The sequence below is a fragment of the Sinocyclocheilus rhinocerous genome, unplaced genomic scaffold, assembly GCF_001515625.1.
Source record: "Sinocyclocheilus rhinocerous isolate Xijiao unplaced genomic scaffold, SAMN03320098_v1.1 scaffold1841, whole genome shotgun sequence".
Classification (NCBI taxonomy): domain Eukaryota; kingdom Metazoa; phylum Chordata; class Actinopteri; order Cypriniformes; family Cyprinidae; genus Sinocyclocheilus; species Sinocyclocheilus rhinocerous.
The window spans coordinates 472,037-497,451 of NW_015666172.1; the positions used below are offsets into that span (position 1 = coordinate 472,037).

At 37.4% G+C, this 25,415-nt stretch overlaps 4 protein-coding genes and 1 pseudogene across 7 annotated transcripts in view; 3 read left to right on the forward strand and 2 right to left on the reverse strand.

Moving 5' to 3' along the window:
- LOC107731942 (uncharacterized protein CXorf57-like) overlaps positions 1 to 1,972 on the forward strand; it is a 7,913-nt gene extending 5,941 nt beyond the window's left edge. For both annotated transcript variants that reach the window (XM_016543169.1, XM_016543168.1), the window contains exons 11-16: positions 97 to 170; positions 450 to 512; positions 590 to 639; positions 792 to 1,094; positions 1,217 to 1,369; positions 1,763 to 1,972. In XM_016543169.1, the coding sequence (XP_016398655.1) occupies positions 97 to 170; positions 450 to 512; positions 590 to 639; positions 792 to 1,094; positions 1,217 to 1,369; positions 1,763 to 1,884 (765 nt within the window). In that variant the 3' untranslated portion in view covers positions 1,885 to 1,972. The remainder of the gene's footprint in view (positions 1 to 96; positions 171 to 449; positions 513 to 589; positions 640 to 791; positions 1,095 to 1,216; positions 1,370 to 1,762) is intronic.
- Positions 1,973 to 2,447: 475 nt separating this feature from the next.
- On the reverse strand, positions 2,448 to 6,288 carry LOC107731943 (probable imidazolonepropionase; annotated as a pseudogene).
- A 682-nt stretch (positions 6,289 to 6,970) lies between these two features.
- Positions 6,971 to 7,748, reverse strand: LOC107731871 (small nuclear ribonucleoprotein F-like). Its single transcript, XM_016543061.1, has 3 exons — positions 7,590 to 7,748; positions 7,295 to 7,359; positions 6,971 to 7,197 (listed from the first exon to the last, which is right to left on the reverse strand). The coding sequence occupies exons 1-3, from the start codon at positions 7,746 to 7,748 to the stop codon at positions 7,131 to 7,133; spliced, it is 291 nt and encodes a 96-aa protein (XP_016398547.1). The 3' UTR covers positions 6,971 to 7,130.
- A 1,838-nt stretch (positions 7,749 to 9,586) lies between these two features.
- Positions 9,587 to 20,585, forward strand: LOC107731949 (netrin-4-like). The gene is made up of 10 exons (XM_016543176.1): positions 9,587 to 9,793; positions 10,499 to 10,980; positions 11,893 to 12,162; positions 14,945 to 15,071; positions 16,058 to 16,243; positions 17,058 to 17,247; positions 18,965 to 19,044; positions 19,226 to 19,294; positions 19,408 to 19,581; positions 19,935 to 20,585. Exons 1-10 carry the CDS (start codon positions 9,715 to 9,717, stop codon positions 20,069 to 20,071), a joined length of 1,794 nt encoding a protein of 597 aa, XP_016398662.1. The 5' UTR covers positions 9,587 to 9,714; the 3' UTR covers positions 20,072 to 20,585.
- Positions 20,586 to 21,120: 535 nt separating this feature from the next.
- Positions 21,121 to 25,415, forward strand: part of LOC107731893 (dedicator of cytokinesis protein 11-like) — an 84,584-nt gene continuing 80,289 nt past the window's right edge. For all 3 annotated transcript variants that reach the window (XM_016543080.1, XM_016543081.1, XM_016543082.1), the window contains exon 1: positions 21,121 to 21,358. In XM_016543080.1, the coding sequence (XP_016398566.1) occupies positions 21,257 to 21,358 (102 nt within the window). In that variant the 5' untranslated portion in view covers positions 21,121 to 21,256. The remainder of the gene's footprint in view (positions 21,359 to 25,415) is intronic.

A 25,415-nucleotide genomic window follows, 5' to 3' on the forward strand; every position in this document is an offset into this window, starting at 1 on the left:
ATATATATATGAATTTCTTTAAAAAAAAAAAAATTACTGACCCCAAACGGTAGTGTACCTCTCTTTATTATATCTCTATTTTATTTCCTTTTATAGGACAGTGGGCGAACACAGTATTCAGATCTTCCATCAGCTCCACTCAGTCCTAGAGTGCGACGGCAAAGAGAGGGGTGTGTGTGTTATTTTGGGGTTCTGTATGGACAAATTTGTCCAAAAATTATCAAAAAATGTCTTGTAACCTGTGACACAAGCAGAAGTGTAAATGAGATTCGATAGCTACCGTGGAACTTATCAGCAGCTGCTCACCTTCACTGTCATTGTGTGGAACTGAGTAGCTAAAGCCCTCCTTTTGATTTTCTAAGAAAGAAGATCATATGAGATCTTTATTACATTTTCATTTTTGGGTAAACTGTCCTTCAAGTTCATTTATAACTGTTTTTTTACCACAGGTCTGAACCTCACAGGACACCCGTGAAACGGAAACTTTTCAGCAGTACTAGTCCTAGAAAGAGGTAAGAATATTTGGTTTCTCTCCGATAGAGAAGAACTGCTGTTATTCAGTGGAGAATAATAATACACTCTTTTTCAGGTTGGCACCACCTCTGCAACCACTTGCAACAGAGGATGATGCAGAGAGAGGTAAATTCCTGCACATCATTTCACAACTAACCAGTCAGCTAATCAGGATTAACAATGAATATTGACAAAAATGCCTTGTCAAAAGCAAATTTGCTCAGATTTGCTATGAATTTCCAGAGAAAGATCGTTGTGTCCCTGACTGTGCCCTGCAGATTTTTCCCTGTTTGATGGCGCCATGGAGTTTCTAGTCGGAGAACAGGAAGATGACAGTAATGAAGAAGATGATGACGAAGAGTTCTCAACGCCGCCCACTAGTCCCTTAACCTCACGCCTGGGACTGACACGTGTTGCCATTGAAACTTTGCCACGGGTTTTTTGTTATGAGCGGCGACACGTCCAGGCAGTTGCTGTGGGGCTGCAGGTTAACAACTTTCACAAGCTCCTCCCACAGAGAGAGCTGGAGTCATTTAGCCCCGCCTCCTGCTACACTGGCTACTTCACTCTGACAATGAGAGGTGCACATTTAAAACACACTCGAACGTGATTTTTGCATGAAGTCAGAGTGTTAGTCACAGCATGTTTGTAGTATTGTAGTAAATGATTAAAAAAATATATATATATTTTTCCCCTGCTTTAGCTCTGTCGGATGGAGTGATGCTTGAGGTTCTTTTTCTGCCTGTTGCCCCGGGAAACTTGCACTGGATGCCGCTCCCCCTTTCACATAATAACTCCTGGGAGTCTATCCTATCACATGGAGGCTTTTCACCACACGCCCCGCCCCCAAGCCCTGGTAAATAGGAAGCAATTTATTATTAATTATTTATTCAGAATGAATTTCAGTAAAAACACTTTGTTCATAAATCCATTCACATATAAATTGTCTTATTTTTGTTTTTTCTACAATGCTTTCAGCTACTAAAAAATCACAAGAATTTTATTCATACTTTTATTCATTTTGATAAAAGAGGGGCAGTGTTTTTTTTTCTTTTGTAAGTCAAGTCTATGGTGAAGCTTATTATGTGTGAATTATTATCATTCTGTCAAATAAAAATAACAACTACCACTAAAAACTGACCACCCAGCAGTCCTTATTTTTCCTTTTTATTTTATTTTTATTTATTTATTTCCTGTGGTAATAAATGAGCTAAACATTTAAATCTGGTTTCTCTTTCTTCTCCAACAGCTGACTTGATCGCCACCGCAAATCAGTTGACCAATCAAAGACTGCTGTGTGTCTTAGATGCATGTGCACTAGGAGGAGAGAAGATGGAACTGGTACTAAACCGTGCATTTCCTTTACGATGACAGAAACATTTTGGAGATGGAAGGACACACTGATACAAAACAATTTGTGACCCTGGACCACAAAACCAGTCATAAGGATCAATTTGAAATTGAGATTTATACAACATCTGAAAGCTGAACAAATAAGCTTTCCATTGATGTATGGTTTGTTAGGATAGGACAATATTTGGCCGAGATACAACTATTTGAAAATCTGGAATCTGAGGGTGCAAAAAATCAAAATATTGAGAAAATCGCCTTTAAAGTTGTTCAAATTAAGTTCTTAGCAATGCATATTACTAATCAAAAATTAAGTTTTAATATATTTACAGTAGGAAATTTACAAAATATCTTCATGGAACATGATCTTTACTTAATATCCTAATGATTTTTGGCATAAAAGAAAAATCAATAATTTTGACCCATACAATGTATTTTTGGCTATTGCTACAAATATACCCCAGCGACATAAGACTGGTTTTGTGGTCCAGGGTCACATTTTGTTTGATTTTATACAGCTTTTGTAAATAGAATCACCTTTAATTTGTGTGAATATTTATACAAATTATTTATGTATTTTTATCAACAAAACATGTTTTTTTTATTTTATCATTGAGGATGGTTCCATGTGGTTTACTAACCATGGTAAATTGTACCACATAATCTTGTGTCGATTTATTGAGGGACTGGTCGTGGTGCAAGATCCTCAAAGGTTCAAGACTTTGTCATTTTCATAAACAATCTCGCCTTTGATTATGACATATCTGATGAGCTCCTGATGGCCCCCGAACTGGTAGACCAGATGTTCCCACCTGCAACAGAGGGAACAATCTCAAATTCTAACAACCTCCTTATCAAGTCCCATCAAGCACCAGTTATAATCCAAACCTGTTTATCTGAATCTTAATAACTGATTTTATGGTGTTATTTTATCATCATTGATATACTATTATAGTTTTGTTAATATTTTTTATTAGATTTTATTTTTATATCTTCTGTTTTCACTCATTTTAATTATTTTGTTGTGTTTTTGTCGTTTTGTTTTTTAATACGTCAAGAGTTTATTAATTTTTATTTATTCGTTTTAAGTTAAATTAATTTTAGATATTTTAGTACTTAGTTGAACTAAACAAAACTGAGAAATGTTGATTTGGCCACAAGCTGAAATAAAATATGTTTTTTTATGTTTAACTGTATTTCAGTTAATGTTTATTTTATTTCAAATAACATTTTATATTTTAGTTTTAATTAACTATAATAACCCTGTTTTGTATATTGAACTATTTTTATGCCTTATTCCAACAACTTGTGAACATAACTACAGGTGCATCTCAATAAATTAGAATGTCGTGGAAAAGTTAATTTATTTCAGTAATTCAACTCAAATTGTGAAACTCGTGTATTAAATAAATTCAATGCACACAGACTGAAGTAGTTTAAGTCTTTTGTTCTTTTAATTGTGATGATTTTGGCTCACATTTAACAAAAACCCACCAACTCACTATCTCAACAAATTAGAATACTCCATAAGACCAATAAAAAAAAACATTTTTAATGAATTGTTGGCCTTCTGGAAAGTATGCTCATTTACTGTACATGTACTCAATAACTTGGTAGGGTCTCCTTCTGCTTTAATTACTGCCTCAATTCGGCGTAGCATGGAGGTGATCAGTTTGTGGCACTGCTGAGGTGGTATGGAAGCCCAGGTTTCTTTGACAGTGGCCTTCAGCTCATCTGCATTTTTTGGTCTCTTGTTTCTCATTTTCCTCTTGACAATACCCCATAGATTCTCTATGGGGTTCAGGTCTGGTGAGTTTGCTGGCCAGTCAAGCACACCAACACCATGGTCATTATGAACTTTTCCACGACATTTTAATTTATTGAGATGCACCTGTATTCAGCAGTTGCCCTCGAAGATCCCTAGGTACTGTATGGATATGATCTAACCGTGGTGCATTGATGATCACAAGGTCTCCCTGTTTCCCAATTTCAAGTGACCCATGCATATGTGAACAGTTGAGAGCGTAGGCTGCATTTATAGTACTTGCAGCCAAAGCTTCTGGCATAGACATCTTCATCAGCACACCGGCCAAGTGCATCACCATAGGCTAATAAACAAACAATGAAATGGAGTGGTCAGGTCAAATTTCTACTGATAACTTTTGTTCAGAAAAGTTTTGAGTCTTATGGTCACCATTGAGCAGCAGTAGACATTGGGGTTGAAGTCACTGCCAAGAGCCACTATTACTCCTGTATCAAGCATATCTCTTGCACGTGGTGGAGAAAGCCTTCCACAGACACAAGGAGAATCAAATCCCTATTTTATGGAAAAGACAAGACACGGTCAGTCTGAGGGGTGAGCACATTATCATTGTGGCTATTTACCGTAATATATAGGCAGTGGTGGGCAGGAGGACCGCTGATGTTTTAGCTTTTGCCATCGCAGCAATTCCATCATTTGTCATTTCTTCTAAATGGCTGATGGCTAAAGCACCAAGTTCTGCCCCAAGCTATTAGACTGGAGGACAAAGAGGAGACACAGATGGTTTAAGAACAACACCATTTGAACGTTCAAGCATGTGTGTGCAAGAAAGTATGTGAGTATGCATGCATACATGTGCCGAGTTCATGGGATGGAGTTCATCGCCATGAAAGTTGATGTTGAGGCCCATATCTTTGCCAGCTTGGAGTATGCAACGTGTTGAGTTCAGATCAAACACACCTTTCTCACAAAATACATCAATGTTGTCCACCTGCAGTTCACCTGAAGCAATTTGCGTTTTTATCTTGGGCAACTGCACTGCCACAATGTTCTGAGTGGCTTCCTCCATAGTTTTACCTCTGAGTGGAGAAAGAAAATGGATGTTACACAAATTAAGAGTTGTTTACTGTTTAAAGGTTTGGGGTTGGTAAGATTTGTTCATGTTTTTGAAAAAAGTATCTTATGCTCACCAAGGCTGCATTTATTTAATCATAAATACAGCAAAAACAGTAATAGTGTGAAATATTATTACGATTTAAAACAACTGTTTCCTATTTTAATATTTAATTTATTTCTGTGAGGCAAAGCTGGATTTTCAGCATCATTACTCCAGTCTTCAGTGTCACATGATCCTTCAGAATCATGATTCTAATTTGATGATTTGGCAGTAGAATCAATTTTAGGACTGTAAAAAATATGTATAAACTACATCTACATATTTTGTATTAAAAAACCCCAGCTTAGACCAGCTTTGCATATGGTAAAATCTTTTTGTAAAGACTATGTACTTGGGCACTGCGTGGGCTCCGTAGTATGTTGCTGATATCCCGATTGGCAGTGAGTTTGTGGCTGAATTGGTCACCCTCAGCATCTTGAGTTCAGTGTCCAGCTCAAGCCCATATCCACTCTTACACTCCACCAGCGTGGTTCCAGCTCTCATCATGCGCTCCAGACGGCGCTTTAAACCATCTAATAGTTGTCGTTCGGTTGCTGAGCGAGAATGTGACACTGTGAAATGGATTCCACCTCCTGCTTCCTGCACTTCCATATATGTGGCACCGGCCAGCTGTACACACAACAGGGCACAATGATAATGCTTCATCACATGTATTAAGATGCTTTGATGTTAAGATACTCATTCAGATAACTTCTCTGACACCAAGACTTAAAGATATATTCATTCAATTAAAAAAATGCAAGAGGAGAGATAGATGGACTTAAATGAGAGCAAAACCTTCATGGCAAATTTGTGCACTCTGTCTCTGTCTCATACTGGATGTGTGTGTGCATCAACCAGACCTGAAGCATGTTAAGATTCTTTCAGCTTTTTATTTATTTAAAAAAAAAAAGGAATTGTCAACAGAAATGGTCAAACTTTTTATTTTGGGTGGTAGATGTAACACTTACAGGGAGAACACACATGCCAGATGCATCCAGAACACTGTCAAACTTTGCTCCTTTGAACTGAGACTCAATGATGTCTGCAGGTCCAACAGCTTTTATTAGTCCATCACTACACACAAACACACGGCTAAATGACATACTATATACTTATATTTATTTTTTTCTTTGAGGACGTCCCCAAGAGAGATTTTTCTCATTTCTTTGGACAATTTTGTCCCCATATACAGTTACTACAAAAACTGTATTCTATCCTAAACATAAACTTACTATAAGAAATGGCTTATTGTTTACAAAGATACAATAAATGTGACATATAAGATATGCTAACGAAAAATGAACGTTTGCCAAATGTTTATTTACATGCTGAATTCATCACACAATGAATAAGTGAAGACTTACTGTCCAATCAGCACACTGCCATTCTCAATGACAGCCAGCGTCTGCATCCCATCTCTGGTAAGATACTTTTCACCATTTCTACAAACTAAGACCACTTGTGTTGCACTCTTGACAAAAAGTCTGAAACTGCTTGCAGACATTGTTAGGTTAACTGTGATGCAAGTGATTCAGAGCAGAGCTCAGGGATAAAAATAAAAAAGTGGGTAAATATTAAGCGAAGCCAAAATTGGGTAACTTGGACGAAGGTCGGAAGGGAACTGAATAACCAACGGTCAGTGAGGGAGGAGCTCATCTTTAGATTCAGCCGATTTAGAAACAAATGTTATCTTCGTTGTGTTTCTTACTGCACAGCTTACTTCTTTCAAATGATAATTGTGTAAATTACATAATACAGCAAAAATAATAGTAATAAAAAACTTATTTTACTAGTATTAGTTTCGCCTCACTTCATCACACACAAAAAATGTAACCTTTGTTTTCAAACCACGCATAAAGCATTGCACTAGTTAGGTTTGAACACGTCCTAAAACCTTCATAATACGCAAAATAAGAGTAAGAAATGTTTCTCCTTCTCTTGTCTGTGTAATTTCCCAGAACAAATCGGTCTAAAACCGAATGTATTAGTTTATTTAAAATAGCAGGAGTGACTACTGGGGAACAGAATATGATTTTACATCCTCGGAAAGATTAATACCAAACTGTATTGAGATAAAATTACATAATACTGCACTTATGAATTGTTGCATTAAGTAAATAGGGTCCATTTTAATTTCATGTGGACTTTAAATATTACAGCCAGCCAAAGAAATGACAACAAAAACATACAAACAGCACAATTTATTTGTCATTGTGCCACCAATAACTTTTACAGTGTAAAAAATAACTAACAATTTTACAAGGAAAAGAGACATAAAACTGAGACAAACTGCAAAATAACCAGTAAATCATCCAATTCGATTAGAAACAGAAATCAAGTCACTCTTCATTCTCTCATCTCGCCGTCTTCTTCCTCTTCTTCTACTCCTCTTATGTACAAAACATTATTACACCTTCAGAAAAAGGAAACAAAATCATTATTATTTAAAACTAAGAATGCATTTTCTGATATTACAGAGTTGTAAATTGAGTTTCATTTGAAAACCTTACCTGACGAGCACCTCACCAAGATGACCCGCTAACGCTCCATCCACATATTCTTCTGTGTTGGCCAGCTAGATATAATCAGAGAAACAGAGCTCAATTAACCCATATGGACTACTGACAATGTTCTGCTTAACCTATAGCAATCAATATAAACATAGATGTAAGCATGGATTTAAATGTAACTGGATATCATGCATGTTGTGACCCGCTACTTTGCTATGGATATCGTATGTAGCTGACCAAAACACCAGCATCAATGACTGATAGATTTATAAACGTGAATTATAATCAGACATGCCTGCATGTTCATGTAGCTATCCACCGACACCAGGTAGCCTTTGTACTCCATACCCCACTTCAGCTTCACCATCACAGGCTTTCCCGTGAGGCCGTTCAGAAAGGGCTTGGGGTTCAGCGGCAAACTCTGCAGAAAAGGGAAGGAGTGATGTACTGGCATTTGGTGAAATAAAACTTGTAAATGGATATTGCCTCAAGGTGTTTTAACTGACATCCCATTGTGATGCTCCCCCTACGAATAAGCAGTACCCTAAGAGTCTCTTACATGGCTGACAGGATGGATTAGATATGCCAAGGGATTCTTTACCAGGTCTATTGCCTGAAAGGAGGTAGATAGATAGATAGATAGATAGATAGATAGACAGAATCTATTAATTTACTGTGTGTACCTTCAGCACAAAATAAACTCTTTGTAGATGAGTTATATGAATTGTTCCAGTGATGTGTTGGGTACTTTGTAAATGAATCAAAGCTTAGCAAAGCTGCCTGAAAGCCCACACAGCGGATTAGAATGGAAATCTTTTGCAGTTCCGCATTCCAGACAAGTACTTTTTCAATATTTCAGAAAGTGACCGGTCTTTTATCCTTTACTACCTTCCTGTTGACCAATCTCGGCCTTCATCAAATCAGTATAGGCTACACTCTCTTTTCCTGTCAGTTGATTTCACAAGATTTAAATCTCGAAATGCTTTGATATTTTAGTTACAGTAGGAATTTCATCATAATTTGGAACCAGTTCTAATGAGATCAAACAAGCCTCATCCAAGAATCTTCTGACTATCAAATAAGATCTTGATAAATAAAACTGATAAACAGAACAATGTGAAAGTGTCATATAGAAAGCATAATGAAACAGTGTCGTTTATGACATCAGAATGCTGAATGAAACTGTGTCACAGTGCTCGAAATTACAGAATGCAAAATTACATTATGCTAATAATTATAACATTTGAATGATCTTTTAAATTATAACCTTACTGTTTACTCTACATTGCTTTGTTAAATGACAGATTGCCTTATTAGAGTATATAAAACATTATATTTAACATTGCCTGTATATTTGTCATTTTCAGGCATTTTCAATGTATTTTTTTACCTACCCACTTAAAAAAAAGGTTCTTTATTGGCATTGATGGTTTCATGTGGAATTTTTCCGTTCTATGTTCTTTATAGAGGAAAAAAATGTTTTTTGTGCTCTTCAGAATGTTCTTCACACTTAATAAAAAATTATTCTTTTAAAGAACTGTTCACTGAAAGGTTATTGGGGGAACCAAAATGGTTATTCTAAAACATCGCTTTATTTGTATAAACTATTATACATAAATCATTATATGGGGCATTAAGACAAACTTCCATGTAATAATAACTGAATATAAAATTTGTGAAAATAATGATCAAAGATAACATAAGTAGAGGAATTCATATGTTAAGAAAATGTAAAAGAAAAATGGCTCCTGAAGAGATTAAATGTGTTACATTTGGATAGAGTGTACACAGTCTATAGTTAGCCTAATTAATATAAGTCGATAGAAAATGTCCATTTAGATAGCTAGACTAGGTAAACATGTTTTCTAAAGTGAGAGAGGTGCAAAGAGAGAGAGCACATCCTGCAAGATCTGACGTTGAATGACTCAGACGACTCATGCCAGGAATGCTCCATTAAAACGAGAAAAATGCTGGGAGAAGGGGCGTGGCCTCTGTTCTTCAAAGGTCCTGTCACTCAGGGGCACCAGATTCCAGCTCAGGTGTTACAGAGCAGCACGCGCAGCCCCACGAGTCGCGCTCAGAGCAAAACACACGCACAACTCACTTCTACGCGAGCAGCGCGGCCGGACAGTTGTCACCGGGGACAGAAGTGCCTCTGATAGACGCGTATTTGAGGTTACACACCGATGGCGTTGTCGCGCGAGAGTTGTGTCCTATTTCAGGTGAATAGTTTCTGTTTGTTATGGGAGCAGATCACCTCCGCTCAGCGTTTGCGCACCTGGCCAACCCACGCCAATGAAGTCGTGCTCCTACATGCAATCTGAAAGGCTCTGGAGTGGAATCGGGTTCCCGTGCGTACTGTGGATTAAACCCCCTCGCGGGGTTCGATACGTGTAATTTGTGGCTTTTCTCTTGGACTGATGACTAATATGGAGCTGCCAGGGAGATGTGTGTTATTCGCAGCGCTCGTGATGAGCGTTCCTCACCCCGTGTCTTCAGGTCAGTGTTTTACGCATGCAAACTATTCACCCGCACGTGCGATCAAAACAGGTTAGCTGGTTGTCAACCAAACAGAGAGGCAAGGCGTCTGACGAACGGGTTGATATGGAGAGAAAGAGACGGGCATGATTTGAATATGCAAAACAAAAACAAACTTTTCATTAGCATACACACCCAACACCCAGATGTTGCTGAATCCAGCCCATATGCATTCAGCAGATTGATTCTACAATTGAAGAGTTCAGATGCAAAAGCATCTAAGTGCCATCTGAAATTTTCACCTAAAATTAGCATTTTTGTCAGGCTCCTGTGCTTAGGTTCAGTAATTTTACTTTATTGGCAATGTATAGGTACTTTTCTATGCTATTAAAGTGAAATAACAACATAAATATAGGAGCCTCATAAAAATGCTCACTTTACAGTTTACAGTTTGTCACTTAAAATGTATGAATTAAATTGCATTATTTGATTTAACTAATAAAGAAGTGATCTGCAAATAAATGATGCTAAATCCTCAGAATCTCGGAACTACTGTTTTTGCAGTTACTTTTTTTCCCCCCAAAAATGCTTTTTAGGACAACTGTATCTTCTAGTCATCAGTTGGAATGTGGGTAATTTAACGTTACCTTTTTTTGTACATTCAGGCAGTATGTTTGTGTAATGTACTGTATTTTATAAGTGTGTTTTTTTTTTAATGTGTACCAGGATGTGAGAATCGGGTGTGTAATCCACGCATGGGGAACCTGGCAGTCGGGCGTCCTGTACAGACAATTTCCCAGTGTGGCTCTGCCTCTCCAGAACATTACTGTAGCCCTGTCTACAAAATGAATAGATGTGTGTTGCATTGTGAGGTGTGTGATGCTTCAGTAATGCACCGTGCACATCCACCTGCGTCCATGACAGACTCACCCTTCAAACACCCACCGACCTGGTGGCAGTCCGCTCATGGTGTTTCCATAGAAACTCTACAGCTGGATTTGGAGGTGGAATTTTACTTCACCCACCTCATTATCATATTTCGGTCACCACGCCCTGCTGCCATGGCGATAGAGCACTCGCAGGACTTTGGGCGCACATGGAGCGCTCTGATGCTGTATGCCCACAACTGCAGTGAAGTGTTCAGCCTGGAGGATGGACAGAGCTGCTCTCAGAAATACTCCACAGCAGAGCCTTGCAGCAATGGAGAGGTGAGAGTGTGCGTACAGAATCTCACATTTCAGAGGAGGTGCATTTGTGAGATGCATTTTTGGGTGGGTGATGATGATGATCTTAAAGGATTAGTTTACCCAAAAATGAAAATTTGCTCAAAGGCCTCGGGCCATCCAAGATGTAGATGAGTTTGTTTCATCATCAGAAAAGATTGAGAAATTTAGTATTACATCACTTGCTACCAGTGAATCCTCTGCCGTGAATGGCTGCCGTCAGAATGAGAGTCCAAACAGCTGATAAAAAACATCAAAATAATCCACAAGTAATACATATTTGTTTAGAACTATTTTGGTCTTGATCTGAGCATATTTCTCTCCTGATTCAGACGGGATGACTTTTTCACCGGAGAAAACAATATTATGGATATACCCGTATTTTGGCCAGAAGCGACAGTTAAATTACTTTAAAAAATTTCTTACAAACATGCAGCTTTTCACTTAAAAATGGATTGACTGGGATTGTGAGGAATATGCTTTTTTTCGTTACTTTTGGAATTTGTTTTTAATTATCAGCTGTTTGGACTCTCATTCTGACGGCACCCATTCACTGCAGAGGATCCAGCGGTGAGCAAGTGATGTAATGCTAAATTTCTCCAAATCTGTTCAGATGAAGAAATATACTTGTCTACATGTTGGATGGCCTGAGAGTGAGTAAATTTTCATTTTTGGGTAAACTAGAAAAACATTTAAATGAAATTATTCATGACTTTTCAAAAGAAAATTTGTTAACCTGACTGCATTAAGTTGCACACATTTTTAGCCTTTTTTATAGTGTTCAATTCGCAGTCCTAATAACTAGTACTTAGATTTTTTTTTAAATGAAAACGGTTAGCTCATTGCTAAGTAAATTAATGTTTGTTTGTTTATTTATTTATTTCTGTGTGTGAGCAGGTCATTTACCGTGCTCTGTCACCCTGGGACAAACTGGATCCGTACAGCATTGATGCCCGAGCCCACCTCGGCATCACTAACATACGGATACGTCTGCTTCAGCCGCAGTCCTGCTTCTGTCAACCAAAACTTCCTGATGCCAATGTGCTCACTGCACACTATGCCATCTATGACCTAATTTTAAAGGGAGGCTGTTTGTGCCATGGACATGCAGACCAGTGTTTGCCTGCTGGTGACCAACAGATCACACACCCTCCTGTTAAACACATGGTAAGTGTATAGTTGAAATACATAGTCATTATTTTTACATACTGTATGCTTACACATCATGGTATGAAACAAGATTTAGTTTATAAACTCTACATCATCTACATGGTGTTTCAAACCTGTCTTTTTTCCTGAACAAAAATATTTTGAAAAATAAAAAAAAAATAATAATATTTTTTTCCCCCCATACAGTGAAAGTCATTGGGGCCCAATGTAATTTTGGACCAGTGTTTAGTATTTATATACTATTTTAGTTTTTGTTAATATTTTGTATTAACTTTTTTTTTTTTTTTTTTTCATTTTAATTTAGTTAAAATTTTAGTAATTTTATGTGTATATATTATTTGTATTATGTTTATAGTATTTTTTTTAATGTCTAATTAGCTTTAATTAATTTTGTTTAATAATTTCAGAAATTCAGCTTCAACTTATTTTAAGTTAGTTGCCAAGACAGCATTTCTAATTCTCATTAAAGTTTAGGTTTTTCATCTATTATTTATCTTTTATTTTATTTCTGTTTTATTTAAATTAAAAACTTTATATGGGCAAAAACGATTTCTGCTGCAGGTTGAAATGACACGAGGGTAACTGATGACAGAATTTTCAGAGGTTTCATCCATCTAAAGGAGATCAATGGCAACGTAAAACAAAAACAGCAAGCAACTTTGCATTATTTGCAATTATCAACATTCCCAGAAAACATGTTTCCCGTGTGATTACATAAACACTTTTACTCTTTCTTTCTCTTTCCCCCTCTCACTCTCACTGTCTTTGTTTCAGATTATATAAGCCATGTGTTTGCTGTTCATTTGGCTCCATCTCTGCAGAGAGATAAAACTCTGATAGCAACTGAAGGATAAAAATACAAAGTCAGGCAGGAACACAACGGAGAGAGGAATACGATAAGCGCAGAAACACAAACGAGGGGCTGCGTTGCTCGCCCCTTTTCCCAACCGAGTTGTTTGCATGCTGTGATCAGACAATAACAGCAATTAGTCTCATTTGCTCAAACACACACACACATCAGCTCGTTGCTCTCTTATCAAAGGTTAAACCGTTTGATGTAGCAGCCCAGGCAAAACACGCACCCCGTGCCAATCGACAAGCATGCACACAGACAAACACGCTACCCACCCAGACATGCAGACAAACACTGTCGCATTGACATGCTTTATCCATCCACACTCATAATAGGAACACGTGCTCACACGCAACCCTTGTGTGCCCCTGCAGGAATGTTTTGGTTAGCAGGGAGAGTATGTGCGTCTGAGTGCGTTTCCTCCCGTATTATGATGATAAACACGTGAAAGTGTTTCAGATGCCAAGTGGATGAAGTGCTGTCAATTTGCACCCTCCCTCTGAAGCACTAATTTGTCCTTCTCTTTCTCTCCTGAAGTATTTTCAAAATTCTTCTCTCGGTTGTTTGCTTTCACTGCTCTATTTTCATTCCTTATTGGAGAGTGACCGATAATATTTATCCGGCTTTCATTCGAAACTCACAGAGGAGAGGATCTGGATGGATGACTGTGTCTGGGATAATAGCATTAGGCAATCATGGACATAGCGGGGGCAAGGAGGATGTTTTTATACAGGACTGTTGAGCGAGAGATTGAGCACATAACTCGAGAGATGTAGGAGAGAATGATTGACTGTAGCAAATGAAAAGAGTTATGGCTCTGTCCAAATCTCTAATCATAAGATTGATGGCCTTAGCAAGAACAACTAGAGATCATGAAAATCAATCAAAATGTTATTAATTACACTACCGTTCCAAAGTTTGGGGAAATTATTTTTCGAAGATGTTTTCGAAAGAAGTCTATGGAAGCTTGTTTCCATTGTGACATTTGATCTCACATTTTCTCGTAATTGCGAGATATAATATCAAAATTGTGACAAACTCAGAATGGCAATGTATAGATAAGTGAAAATTGTGAGAGAAAAAGGCGCAATTACCTTTTTATTTTTAATAAAAAAAAAACTTAGAATTGCGAGAAACAAAGTCCGAATTGTGAGATAAAATGTTGCTTCCATAGAAGTCTGTTATGCTCTCCAAGGCTGCATTAATTTGATCAAAAATATAGTAAAAACAGTAATATTGTGAAATATTATTACAATTCAAAATAACCGTTTTCTATGTGAATATAAAGTGTAACTTATTCCTGTGATTGCAAAGCTGCGTTTTCATCATCGTTACTCCAGTCTTCAGTGTCACATGATCTTTCAGAAATGAATCTAATATGCTGATTTGGTGCTCAAGAAACATTTCTTCTTATTAGCAATGTTGAAAACAGTCCTGCTTAATATTTTTTGTGGAAACTGTGAGTTATTAACGAATAGGAAGTTCAAAAGAACAGCATTTATTTGAAACAAATCTTTTGTAACGTGTAGAAATCTTTCATTTTTGATCAATTAAATCCATACTGAATAAAAATATTAATTTCTTAAAAACTACTGACCCTAAACCTTTAAACGGTAATGTTAATGGTAACCTAGTGAATATAATAATCAGTTTTGGCAATGTGAGGTCCATTGAGGGGGGAAAAGAAAACGAGCTAAGTGTAGGTTCTAATAAGAAAACAAAAAGGTGTTGGCCTATCCTATTTGGTTTATAGTTTGGCAGAGTATGCCTGAATGAACACCGCTGATGCTGGAGCATGTTGAAGATCAGCTTACTAACTCTCTGATCGTAAGATTTTTAACAAGCCTTTGAACTGAGGTCTGCTAAGGTCAAGGTGTAACAATGTGTCATTGTATTGTCAATCGTGTTTTCTGGCCTCTGCCACAGGTGCACGGTAAATGTGTGTGTCGGCATCACACGGCTGGGGATCAATGTGAACGGTGTGATCGCCTCTACAATGACCGACCATGGCAACCAGCTAACGGTTTAACTGGAGAAGCTCATCAGTGTGTTAGTAAGTTTCGGTTCATATGTAAAACTAAGTACTGATGTGGAAATAACAAACTGAAGGGTGGAATGTGTGACTGCTTTTTGATGCTGTGCAATTACTGGAATAAGTTAAAAGAGCTCACCAAGTCTCTACGATTTTCTGGTCCTTACACTATTGTTCAAAAGTTTGGGGTTTGCAAGATTTTTTTTATGATTTTGAAAGAAATATTTTATGCTCACCAAGGCTGCAATTATATGATCAAAAAAACAGTAAAACAGTGATAATGTGAAATATTGCAATTTAAAAAAACGTTTTTCTATTTTTCTATATTTTGTAATGTATTTTATTCCTCTGATGTCAGCTGAATTTTCAGCAGCCATTACGCCAGTCTTTATTGTCATATGCTGATTTGGTACTCATGAAACCTTTCATTATGGATGTTGAAAACAATTGTGCTGCTTAATATTTTTGTGGAAACAGTGCTACATTATTTTCAAGTGTTTTTGATGAATATAAACTTAAAAAGAACAACATTTATTTAAAATATAAATCTTTTGTAACATTATAAGTGTCACTTTGGATTAGTTTAGTGCATCCTTAGTTTTTGTGTAGATACTGCTCTGGTCCCTCCTTCAGTGTAAATCTATGGCAGGGTTACCAGGTCCGTTAAAGACAGTCCAGTGACAAATCCTAACATGGCCAAAACCAAATATTGATTTTAGAGTTCAGTAGTTATTGGAAGTATTCAGAATTTGAGCTGCAGTTTCCAACAACTGTTGGTTGGTCAAAACCCTTTAGATTAACATCTACTTAGTCCAATATTTCAAACTACAAACCATAAAATAAAAAGTCAGCCACAACAGTTCAAAAGTTTCCCAGTTCTGCAGGATAACTGCAGACTTGGCAACCCTGGTCTAAAAAACATTAATTGGTCAGGTAAAATCTGATGATCTGTGAGTTGATTAATGTCTGTAATAACCCAAAATGTATATTCCCATGTCAATGTGTAGAGTGCAAGTGTAATGGACACGCAGAGAGCTGTCACTTTGACAAAACCGTATGGCTACGCTCGGGTCAGCGGAGTGGCGGCGTGTGTGACTGCCTTCACAACACCAGCGGCCGCCACTGCCAACACTGCCAGAGCGGCTTCTATAGAGACCCAGTGAGACCCACGACTGCCCCAGATTCCTGCAGACGTAAGACACAATCATGCAACACTCACAACTGTTGTGTAGGCAAGCATTCAAATACATGCTCAACATGGGCACATTTATACACTATTGATTTAAACTGTAACAAAACAGCTGGCAAAGTGTGGAAAAATTGGATGCAGTGTTCCTTGTACTTGGTCATATTTTTTTTGTGTGTGTGTGTGTGTGTATTTGTGTCTTGGACTAAGATGAAAGCTATTAATCTCAGATTTTGAAAAGCTGCTTAAAATGGCATGTGGAGTATCTGTGATTTCCCTGCTGTACACTTCCGTTCCTGATCTCCATCGTTCTTCAGCGTGTGCATGAAAATGTGCGAGTTTTTGAGTATCTGTTTACGTGTATAGCTTGGCCTAGATGATGTCAAAATTCTGGAACTCACCAGATCAGCGAACATGTCCGACATTGTAGCGCGCACACACGTGCACACATTGAGGGGATGTTTGGTATTGAATGTTGTTCCTGCTTGGAATGCTAATGGCTCTTACAGCGAGTTGGAACATGTAGAATAACAAGAACAGTGATGGGATCTCAGCAAGAGTGTTAACGTGTATATTGTGTATGTGGGGGCAGACAGACTAATCATCAGATAACATCAGCCCGGCTCATAATAATTGACTGCATGCACAAAGCATCAGTCTGGTCTGTGGTCTGGTGAGCTCTATGTATTTTGAGTCACTGAGAAATTCATTACAGAGCGAGAAACGCATTAAGTTTGTTCAGAGCCTCAGAAAAGACCACTAATATATTTTGCAGTCTTATGTGTGTGTTTTGAGTAACTTTCTTCCTTTCTGAATTGCAGCTTGCATGTGTAACCATGCTGGTTCCACATATTGTAACCCTGATAATGGAGACTGCGTCTGTAAGCCGGGCGTGGCTGGACCACACTGTGACCAGTGCATGCTGGGATACTGGGGTTTCGATGAATATGGTTGCAAGCCCTGCCAGTGTGCTGGTGATTGTGACCCTTACACAGGAGATTGTATGACTGGGTGAATATGAACCTTTTTGCTGTTTGAAATTTCAGAATCTACAGTTGTTACTGCGGTCTTAAACTATAAAAAATATTTTTGACAATATTTGATAATTAAAATAAAGCTGAATTAAAGGCACAATATGTCATTTTTGCCTAGAGGGCGCGTATTCAAAATAAACAAAGAGGCAAAGGCGTAGCTTGATGATGCAGTGACTGAGTGTGGAATCATGGGAGTTGTGGTCTTCATCCCCACAGCCAATGCAATCCGACGGGACTCGGGCAGAAATCATGTTCATGGATGAGCTAATGATTTATTAACGTAGTAGAATGAAGCAGGGTGAGGCTGAAAGCCGTCGAAGCGAAACGAGGCCGCTGAACGAGCGTGACACATGGCTCGAAAGCATCGGAGCTTTTATTATGCCACAGTCGACCGCTTCTGTTCCTTCCGATCGTGCATATGTGGGGTAAAGCAGCGCTGTTTTATCATACTAGATACATTTGAAAGTTCTGTTATAATGCTACTCTGTGCGGTCGTCTCCGGTCTATTAAAACGCACAACATATTAAAGCATCGTTGGTGTTTCCATGTTTTCTACAAAACAAAACGGAAAACGGAAATCGAGGGGTTATGACGTCATTGGCAGGCGACACAATGACACTATAGACACGGTCCGTGTCACTAGTTAAAATTGCTTATTTCTCTGGATTTAAACATTCTTCGAAACATTTGGGATAATGTAAGTACACAAGTCAGCAAAATATATAACACTGTACTAGTGGTTTTTGGATATTTTAATAAAAAAATCTTACATATTGTGCCTTTAAATGGAACAAATATTAGATACAAATATATATATACGCTGGCATCCAGAAGTTTGGAATATGCTCTTACTATTTAAAAGGACTGTTTTACTATTTCATATATTTTAAAATGTAATTTATTCCTGTGATGCAAAGCAATACTCCAGGCTTCGGTGTCACATGATCCATCAGAAATCAGTTGTGACGTTGTGATTTTTATTTTTTATTTTTAGTTAGGATGGCCTAATATCAGTGTTTTTATGGTTAACTAAAATTATATAAAAAAACAAAAACAAAACCAAAATAAATTTCAAATAAAATATAAAAAAATAATATTAGATAAAGTAAACGTGAAAAAAATTAAAATTCAAATAAAAAATGTTGCCTTAGCAACTAACTGAAATAAGTTGAAGTACATAAAATGATTAAAACTGAAATAAAAATAAATTAGAGCTACACTGATAAACTAATAAAAATGACTAAAACTGAAATTAAAATGAAAACTGAAAATATTAAAATAAAAACTAATTAAAAATATTAATAAACACTACACTGGTATATATCAGATATCAAATTAAGTGATAAAATTCCACCAGCTGGTCTCTGATTTTTAGTGAATTTAAGACGGCAGTTCACCTCAAGTTCAAACACAGGTTTAGTTCATCACATTAACAATCAGAGTAAGACAAGTGTCCAAATGCTATTTGTCTTCATTTGAAATAGTAGTTTATATTTTAGCATTCAACACATCTTTGACACTTCTTGCTCGAAAAGTGTGCTTGTGCTTACTTTATTTAAAATAAATGCCAATTTTATATGGAAATAATTTTTTGATCACTTTCATTTCTTTTAAAGCTGACATTATAATATCACTTATATATAGATATATAACCATGCGCGTGTCTGCTTTATGTGTGTGCATTTCTTGTCTAGGTTTGAATCCGATCACAACAGCACAGCAGAAAATCATCTGTTTCGAACAGAAGAGCTTTTCTCCGCCCTTAGTCATCCAGGTATTACATGGAAATCTTGGAGCTGATAACAGCACTGTCTTGTTCCCATAAAAAGTTTATTGTCTCGTCTGGGTTAAAGGCATGTGCTGTTGTAATGTCATTCTTGTTGTTAAGTTGTTGTAGCAACAGAAAGAAACTTACAGCCAATACTTTAATTGCTGGGTATTTATTTTCTTGACAGACAAATGTGTATGCAAACAGCAAGCTCTTGGAAGCAGCAAAATATTCTGCAATGTAAAACATGTTTATGGTAAGTAGTATATAAAACAGTCCTGGACCGGAGCACGCTCGCTGTGCACTCACTTCACCTCAATGTTCTGTTCAGTTGATGTAATTAACGTGTGTTTTCTTGTGTGATTGCAGCAGTGAAGGTGAGAGTGTTGGGTGCTCATGATAAGGGCTCTCACGCAGAGGTGGATGTTAAGGTTCTCAAGGTATTGTGGGATCATTCGCGCCTCAGGCTCTCTCGTGGAAATCGAACTCTTTATCCCGAGTCTTGGACCTCACGAGGCTGCACCTGCCCTGTACTTTTCCCAGGTTAGCAGACACGCGCACAGATTCATGATTTGTTATAATGTGAAATATGCAAGCCCGTATGGAATCTGCACATTTTTTTTCCCACATTTCGGTGTTAATTGTGGGAAACAATCTGAATTCTGTGGAATGGATTTAAATACGATCAGATGTGCTAAATGGACCTCAGAGAACCTTGTTTAGATGAAGGTATTATCAAATTAAATGCAATGCAAATGAAGGGTGAATTCTGTGGATATCTGCAGTGTTTTAGACTAAATGAACACTGTGGCCTATCTTTGTTGATACCTGTTTGTTGAAATTAGGCTAATTTGATCATTTTGTTGACTGATAGGACTGTTTTTCTCTTGCTGTAGGAATGGAATATCTTGTAGTTGGACACGAGGATGTGAAAAAAGGTCGTCCTATGGTTAATATGAAGAGTATTGTGAAGCCATGGAGGCCCAGCTTGAGCCGAAAATTTCATCAGCTTCTGAAAACCAAATGTAGCTGAAAGACCTAGAGACACAGAGAGATGTTTAAAATATATCTTTCATGGCACATGTCAACTTAGCCTTTATTTCATTGTGATCATTCTTCATGTTCTGAATCATACTAATGCTTTAAAACGGTGGTTCTCAACTTTTTTTTTTGACTCTGAGGCCCCCAATATTTGAAGGCCTTCTAAGTTGATATGTACCTCTGGTGCTTCTGTTAATAATAAATGAAAGTTAATAATAAATTAACTTGAATGAGCTTATGAATATGACCGTTTAATGTTATTTTGTTTAGGATTATGTGAATATAATTACATTGATATCATTTTAAGAGCTATTGGGGCCCCCCCTGGAAGTTTGCTGAGACCCCTAGTGACCCCAGCTTTGAGGTTGAGAACCACTGCTTTAAAACCAGCTGTGTGGATGTATTTGCTAGCTGTCAGATGAATACTAGGACTGTACAGAATGTAAAATATATATGTATGTGTATATATAAAATAATATATGTAGTTTTTTATATCTATAACTAACCCTGTATATAGCATGCATTTTGTACACATGAAAATACAATGCATATATGCAATATAATTTCTTATGGTTATGTCATAATTTTAAACCTAAAAACAATTTTATATGATTGATATGCCTTTTCTTCCGTTTGTGGCATTATTAATGTGTGCATTTTTAATACCAGCCAAGACCACAAGGTGTCAGCCTATGATCATTTTAATGATCATAATGTATATTCATATTCACAAGAACACGTTTTCAGGTATGAAACATGCTGATTTATTGTTGAAAGAATTGGTAAAACCCAGGCTAGCTTAAAAAAAACAGTACAAAAATATGGCTAAAATCTAGACTCACTTTGTTGCTTGAACGCAGCAATGAAAACTCATCACTATTTATTTATTTACCAACCACATTATTTATCTTAAAATTAGAATAAAATTACCAAAGATAACATAGAATCTCTCTAAATGTAAAATACGAAACTAAAACTTTTAAATAATTCAAAGCCAGGGACTGCTCAATATCAGGCAAGCCCTGGTGATGGGCGGAGCTAACGCTGGTCCATGAGGCCCCGCCCCGCCTGCATCCGCACCTCTGTCAGACGCGTAGATTGGCGTGCTGAGATGTCGCTTTCCGCAATGAGGACTTTGATGGAATTTATTCTTAAATCAAACTAAAGAGGGAAAAACATGTCCGAAGTAAGAAAATTCACAAAAAGGTTGAGCAAACCTGGAACGGCTGCGGAGCTCAGACAAAGTGTGTCGGAGGCGGTGAGGACGTCCATTGCTGTGGTTAGTATCTCAAGAGCGTTCCGTCTCTCTCTTTTTGGGCAGTGCGTCTGTAAGGCTGTCTCAACACGTAGTGAGCTACCTATCTAGGCGGCGTTTTTTGACATCACAGGCACGTTAATTCTATCTAGGTAGGCAGCTCATTAGATTTTGAGACCGTTTTCGTTTATTATTAGACCTCTTATATGTATATAAGCTGTCAGGTATTGCTTATAGTCATTTTTGTGACTTATTGTAATTATTATTGAAACACGTGCCAGACTGCTGAGCTGAGGCATAACGTCTTGTGCTTTCCAGGCAATTACACCAGCACAGCTTCAACATCTGTCTTACACTTCACATAGACAGCAGTTGAAACCTTGTGCATACAAACACTGAGATGTGCATTGATTTAAATACAAAATTAGGAGTCTACTCAACAACAAAAAAAGCCGGTATTTAGGTGATCCTGGCCGTTTCCTAATAGGAAAGACATTGTTCTGTAGCTCCTACTGGAACCACATGGAGCATCCTTATGACTTTGTGTAAGGAGTCATGTGCCTGTGCTCATGCACCAGTTCAAGAGCAGAGCCCATGCTTTCTTTTTGCCTTTATTGAACCGTTGAGAAATTAATTATCAGAGGCGGAGAACAGAAATGTGGCATTAATGTTTTAGGGAGGATATAATTTCTCAGCACTACTGATGCCTCTTATGAATGCTTAGTGCTGGGAAATTATATTTTTAGCCAGACATATGTCATGAGCCTGATATTTTCTATAAGTGCTATGAATATAGGCCTATAATGGCCTATGATTGTCAGTTTGATTGTTGTTTCCAGGGAGACAGACAACAAATGGCACACTATGGAGATTGCAGATCTGCTGTGTTTCCCTTGAGAATACTCTCAGGCTGCTCAGCTATACTTCCTGTGTCCTTTGCATGGGCTGAATAAAGTGTTTGTCTCATCTTTCCTCTTTTCCTCTCATGCATATTGTGCAATTGCACAAATTTGGCCAGAATGATGATATGAGTGACCTTTTTTATTATTGGTGATTGGTGTTAATTATTGTGTTACCCAGTGGAATTGATTTATGAGCGCTGAGCGCTGACTTTTGTCTTACTGGAAGTTTTGGTGGGATATATTGAAGCCCTCGTCCCTTATTTTTGTAAGCAGCCTAGTCAGTGTCAAGTAGTATTAGGGGGAGGGACATTCTTATTCAAGAAATCATTTGATTGGACGGTGTGTAGTGCAGGATGTCATCAAGATTTTTGCTCTGTTTTTCCACGAAAACAAAAAAGTACATTTTAATATTATATAAAAGTGAACTTTATGAACATTTTGGAGTACGTAGCATATAGAGTGATGCAAGGATGACATCTTTTGTAGACCAACATGGAAGTTTGCATTACCCTGGTTCCCTCGACAAAAAGCTAATTGGACTTTTCCATTGACTGTCGGATAATTGCAGAAAATAAGCTCTGTGATCAATGATAATCTTCACAAACGAACACAACTATCATGAATTTTGAAGCCTAAAACAGAAGTAAAAAGCTAAAGGTAGGCTATAAACTGACTACACCTTGGTTGCTAGACTTCATGATCATCACTAGTTGGAAAGTGTGAGTTAGAATAGTTTGCAAGAGCACAAGTATAAACACGGGGCAGTAAAAGTGGACCAGTAAATACATTAATTTTCTCGCTCTGTGTGATGATGTTTAATGTCCCTGACAACCTCTACTCATTTAGTCAATGTTTAGCAACCACCTTTTTCAAGACACGTAAAAAAATCAGTGTGGTATTACTGATGTATTTTATGTTGTAGAACAGCACGTGAAAATATGTTGAGCTTGTGTTAACCACAGACCTTATTTGATGCATTCAACCAAAAGCTCATTCGTATAACCCATAGACTCATTTCTGAGTCGTTCAGTTCAGATGTTGGCGTATGTGTTTACACACAGTGGCCTAATGCACATCAGCTGAGGAGCTCTTGCTGTCTGTTTCACCAAAGACTCACATCTGGAAAGTACATTAACCACCCTAGAGACGTGCTCCAATCGCAGTTTCTGTACAGCTTTAAGTCACCCACTTTGTCGTCCTTCACATTTTCATGTTGCGTTCTTGCATACGGAAATAACATGACTGAAACGCGTGTGGCGCCAACGCCCATCGGCTTGTGTGCGAGCAGTAAATTGGCTCATGTTTCCCTTTACCTCAGCCTGTGGTTTGTTGGCCTGTGATTCTTCTTTTTCTTCAGTTCCTCTCTGTCCTCAACAGGGTTGACGTTGATGGTGCTTTTTTTAAATGATCTGAGGCCTTGTGGTTGTTTTTGCAGAGGTTGGGTTATTTTTGGCTATAGGAAACTGGTCCTACCATGGTATGGTAGCTTAATCTTGGCCCTGAGATTTTAACACCTGGCTTGCAGTGATTAAGGACAGGACTTGAATTGGGGAAGTTGGTATAATTTGGTTTGAAAGGGCAGTTGAGAGAGAGTGCGGCTACATGCCAGCAGAACTGAGCTGTAGCACATGCTCTGTTGCCGTGGGAGATGGACTGGCTGTGGTTTTTTTGGCCTCTATGTGGTATGACACATGACAGGAAGTTGCTGCTGAAACACTTTCATTGGTTGTCAGCTCATGCATATGTGTTTGAGAAACACAGGAAGCATTTATGTGTATTATAAGAGAAGGTATTGATGTATGGCAGTTTTTGTCTGGGTATATTTATGCTGATATTTCTCCCTCTCAGGCAAGATGTACTGTATAATAAAAGCAGAATATATAGTGCAATTTGAATTGGGGACATTTTATTATTTTTTTTAAAGAAATCAATACTTTTATTCAGCATGGCTGCATTGACTAAATTTGTCAGTCAAGACTTTTACATTGTTACAAAATATTCAAATAAATATTTTCCACAAAAATGTTTTTATCATATAATAATAAGAAATGTTTCTTGAGAACCAAATCAGCGTATTAGAAAGATTTCTGAAGGATCGTGTGACACTGAAGACTGGAGTAATGATGCTTTGCCAGCTTTGCCATCACAGGAATAAATGACATTTTTATATATATTAAAATAGAAAACAATATTGTTTTACTATGTTTTTAATCACAGAAATGCAGCCTTGGTGAGCATAAGAGACTTTGGGGTCAATCTCACTGACCCCAAACTTTTGAAAGGTACTGTAGTATGGTCCTGTCCTGTTTGTAATGTACAGGGGTTAATTCACCGAAACATAAACATTATGACATTATTTATTCACCCTCATTTTATTCTTAACCTGCATGACCTTCTAGCACCATAGAATTTGTCTGTATGACATGTTATTTTGCAAGTCTTCAATAGTTTTATGTGATAAAACAACAGATGAATTGAAGTCATTTTTCGCTACTTTTACAAGCTGGGCAAGGCTTAGCCTTCCCAGGGGTCGAAAATTATAGTAACAGGGCTTGGGAAAAAATACCACTGCACACTAAATCCGAATAAAATGAAAATGAAATGAAAAGTGTTGATTGCAGCATTAAATTTAGATCTGCTCATGTTGCATCATCATTCTTTTTACGCGGTTTTACAGTGTTGCGCTTTATAACCAATCACACACGAGTCTGTTGTGTTTATGAATTCAATGGCCAATCAGAGGTGTTCAGGTGAGTCATCGCTCAAAAAGCGGAGTTCTGCTCAGTGCGCGCACTTGTAAGTAACTTACAATGTCGTATTAAAAATATTTTAATACATGACAATAGGCCTGGGCGATAAACCGGTATCGATATTTATCGACAGTACACCTTCTTCGATATCGTTAGAAAAATTGTTCGATATAGAGCACGATATAGGCACGTGCTCTGAGTGACGCAGACAGCAAACACAAACACGAACACATGCTGAAATTAATGCTATGCCTGCCTGTGATGAGGAGATTGTGAATAAAGAATGAATATTAGTCGAATTTAAAATAAACATGAAATTGTCTGAAAATTATAAATATAGTGGTTAAATGTAAAAAAAAAAATTCTATTGCTTTTTGTTTTAAAAAAGGTTATAAAAAATGTAAATAATTATCGATACCGAACGATATG

Coding starts and splice junctions, on each gene's coding strand:
- LOC107731871 (XM_016543061.1), bottom strand. CDS start 7,748: ATGCCAGTACATCACTCCTTCCCTTTTCTGCAGAGTTTGCCGCTGAAC. Junction 7,360..7,589: donor ATAGCTACATGAACATGCAG/GCATGTCTGATT, acceptor GATTATATCTAG/CTGGCCAACACAGAAGAATA. Junction 7,198..7,294: donor CTTGGTGAGGTGCTCGTCAG/GTAAGGTTTTCA, acceptor CTTTTTCTGAAG/GTGTAATAATGTTTTGTACA.
- LOC107731949 (XM_016543176.1), top strand. CDS start 9,715: ATGACTAATATGGAGCTGCCAGGGAGATGTGTGTTATTCGCAGCGCTC. Junction 9,794..10,498: donor TCCTCACCCCGTGTCTTCAG/GTCAGTGTTTTA, acceptor AATGTGTACCAG/GATGTGAGAATCGGGTGTGT. Junction 16,244..17,057: donor TGCCCCAGATTCCTGCAGAC/GTAAGACACAAT, acceptor TCTGAATTGCAG/CTTGCATGTGTAACCATGCT.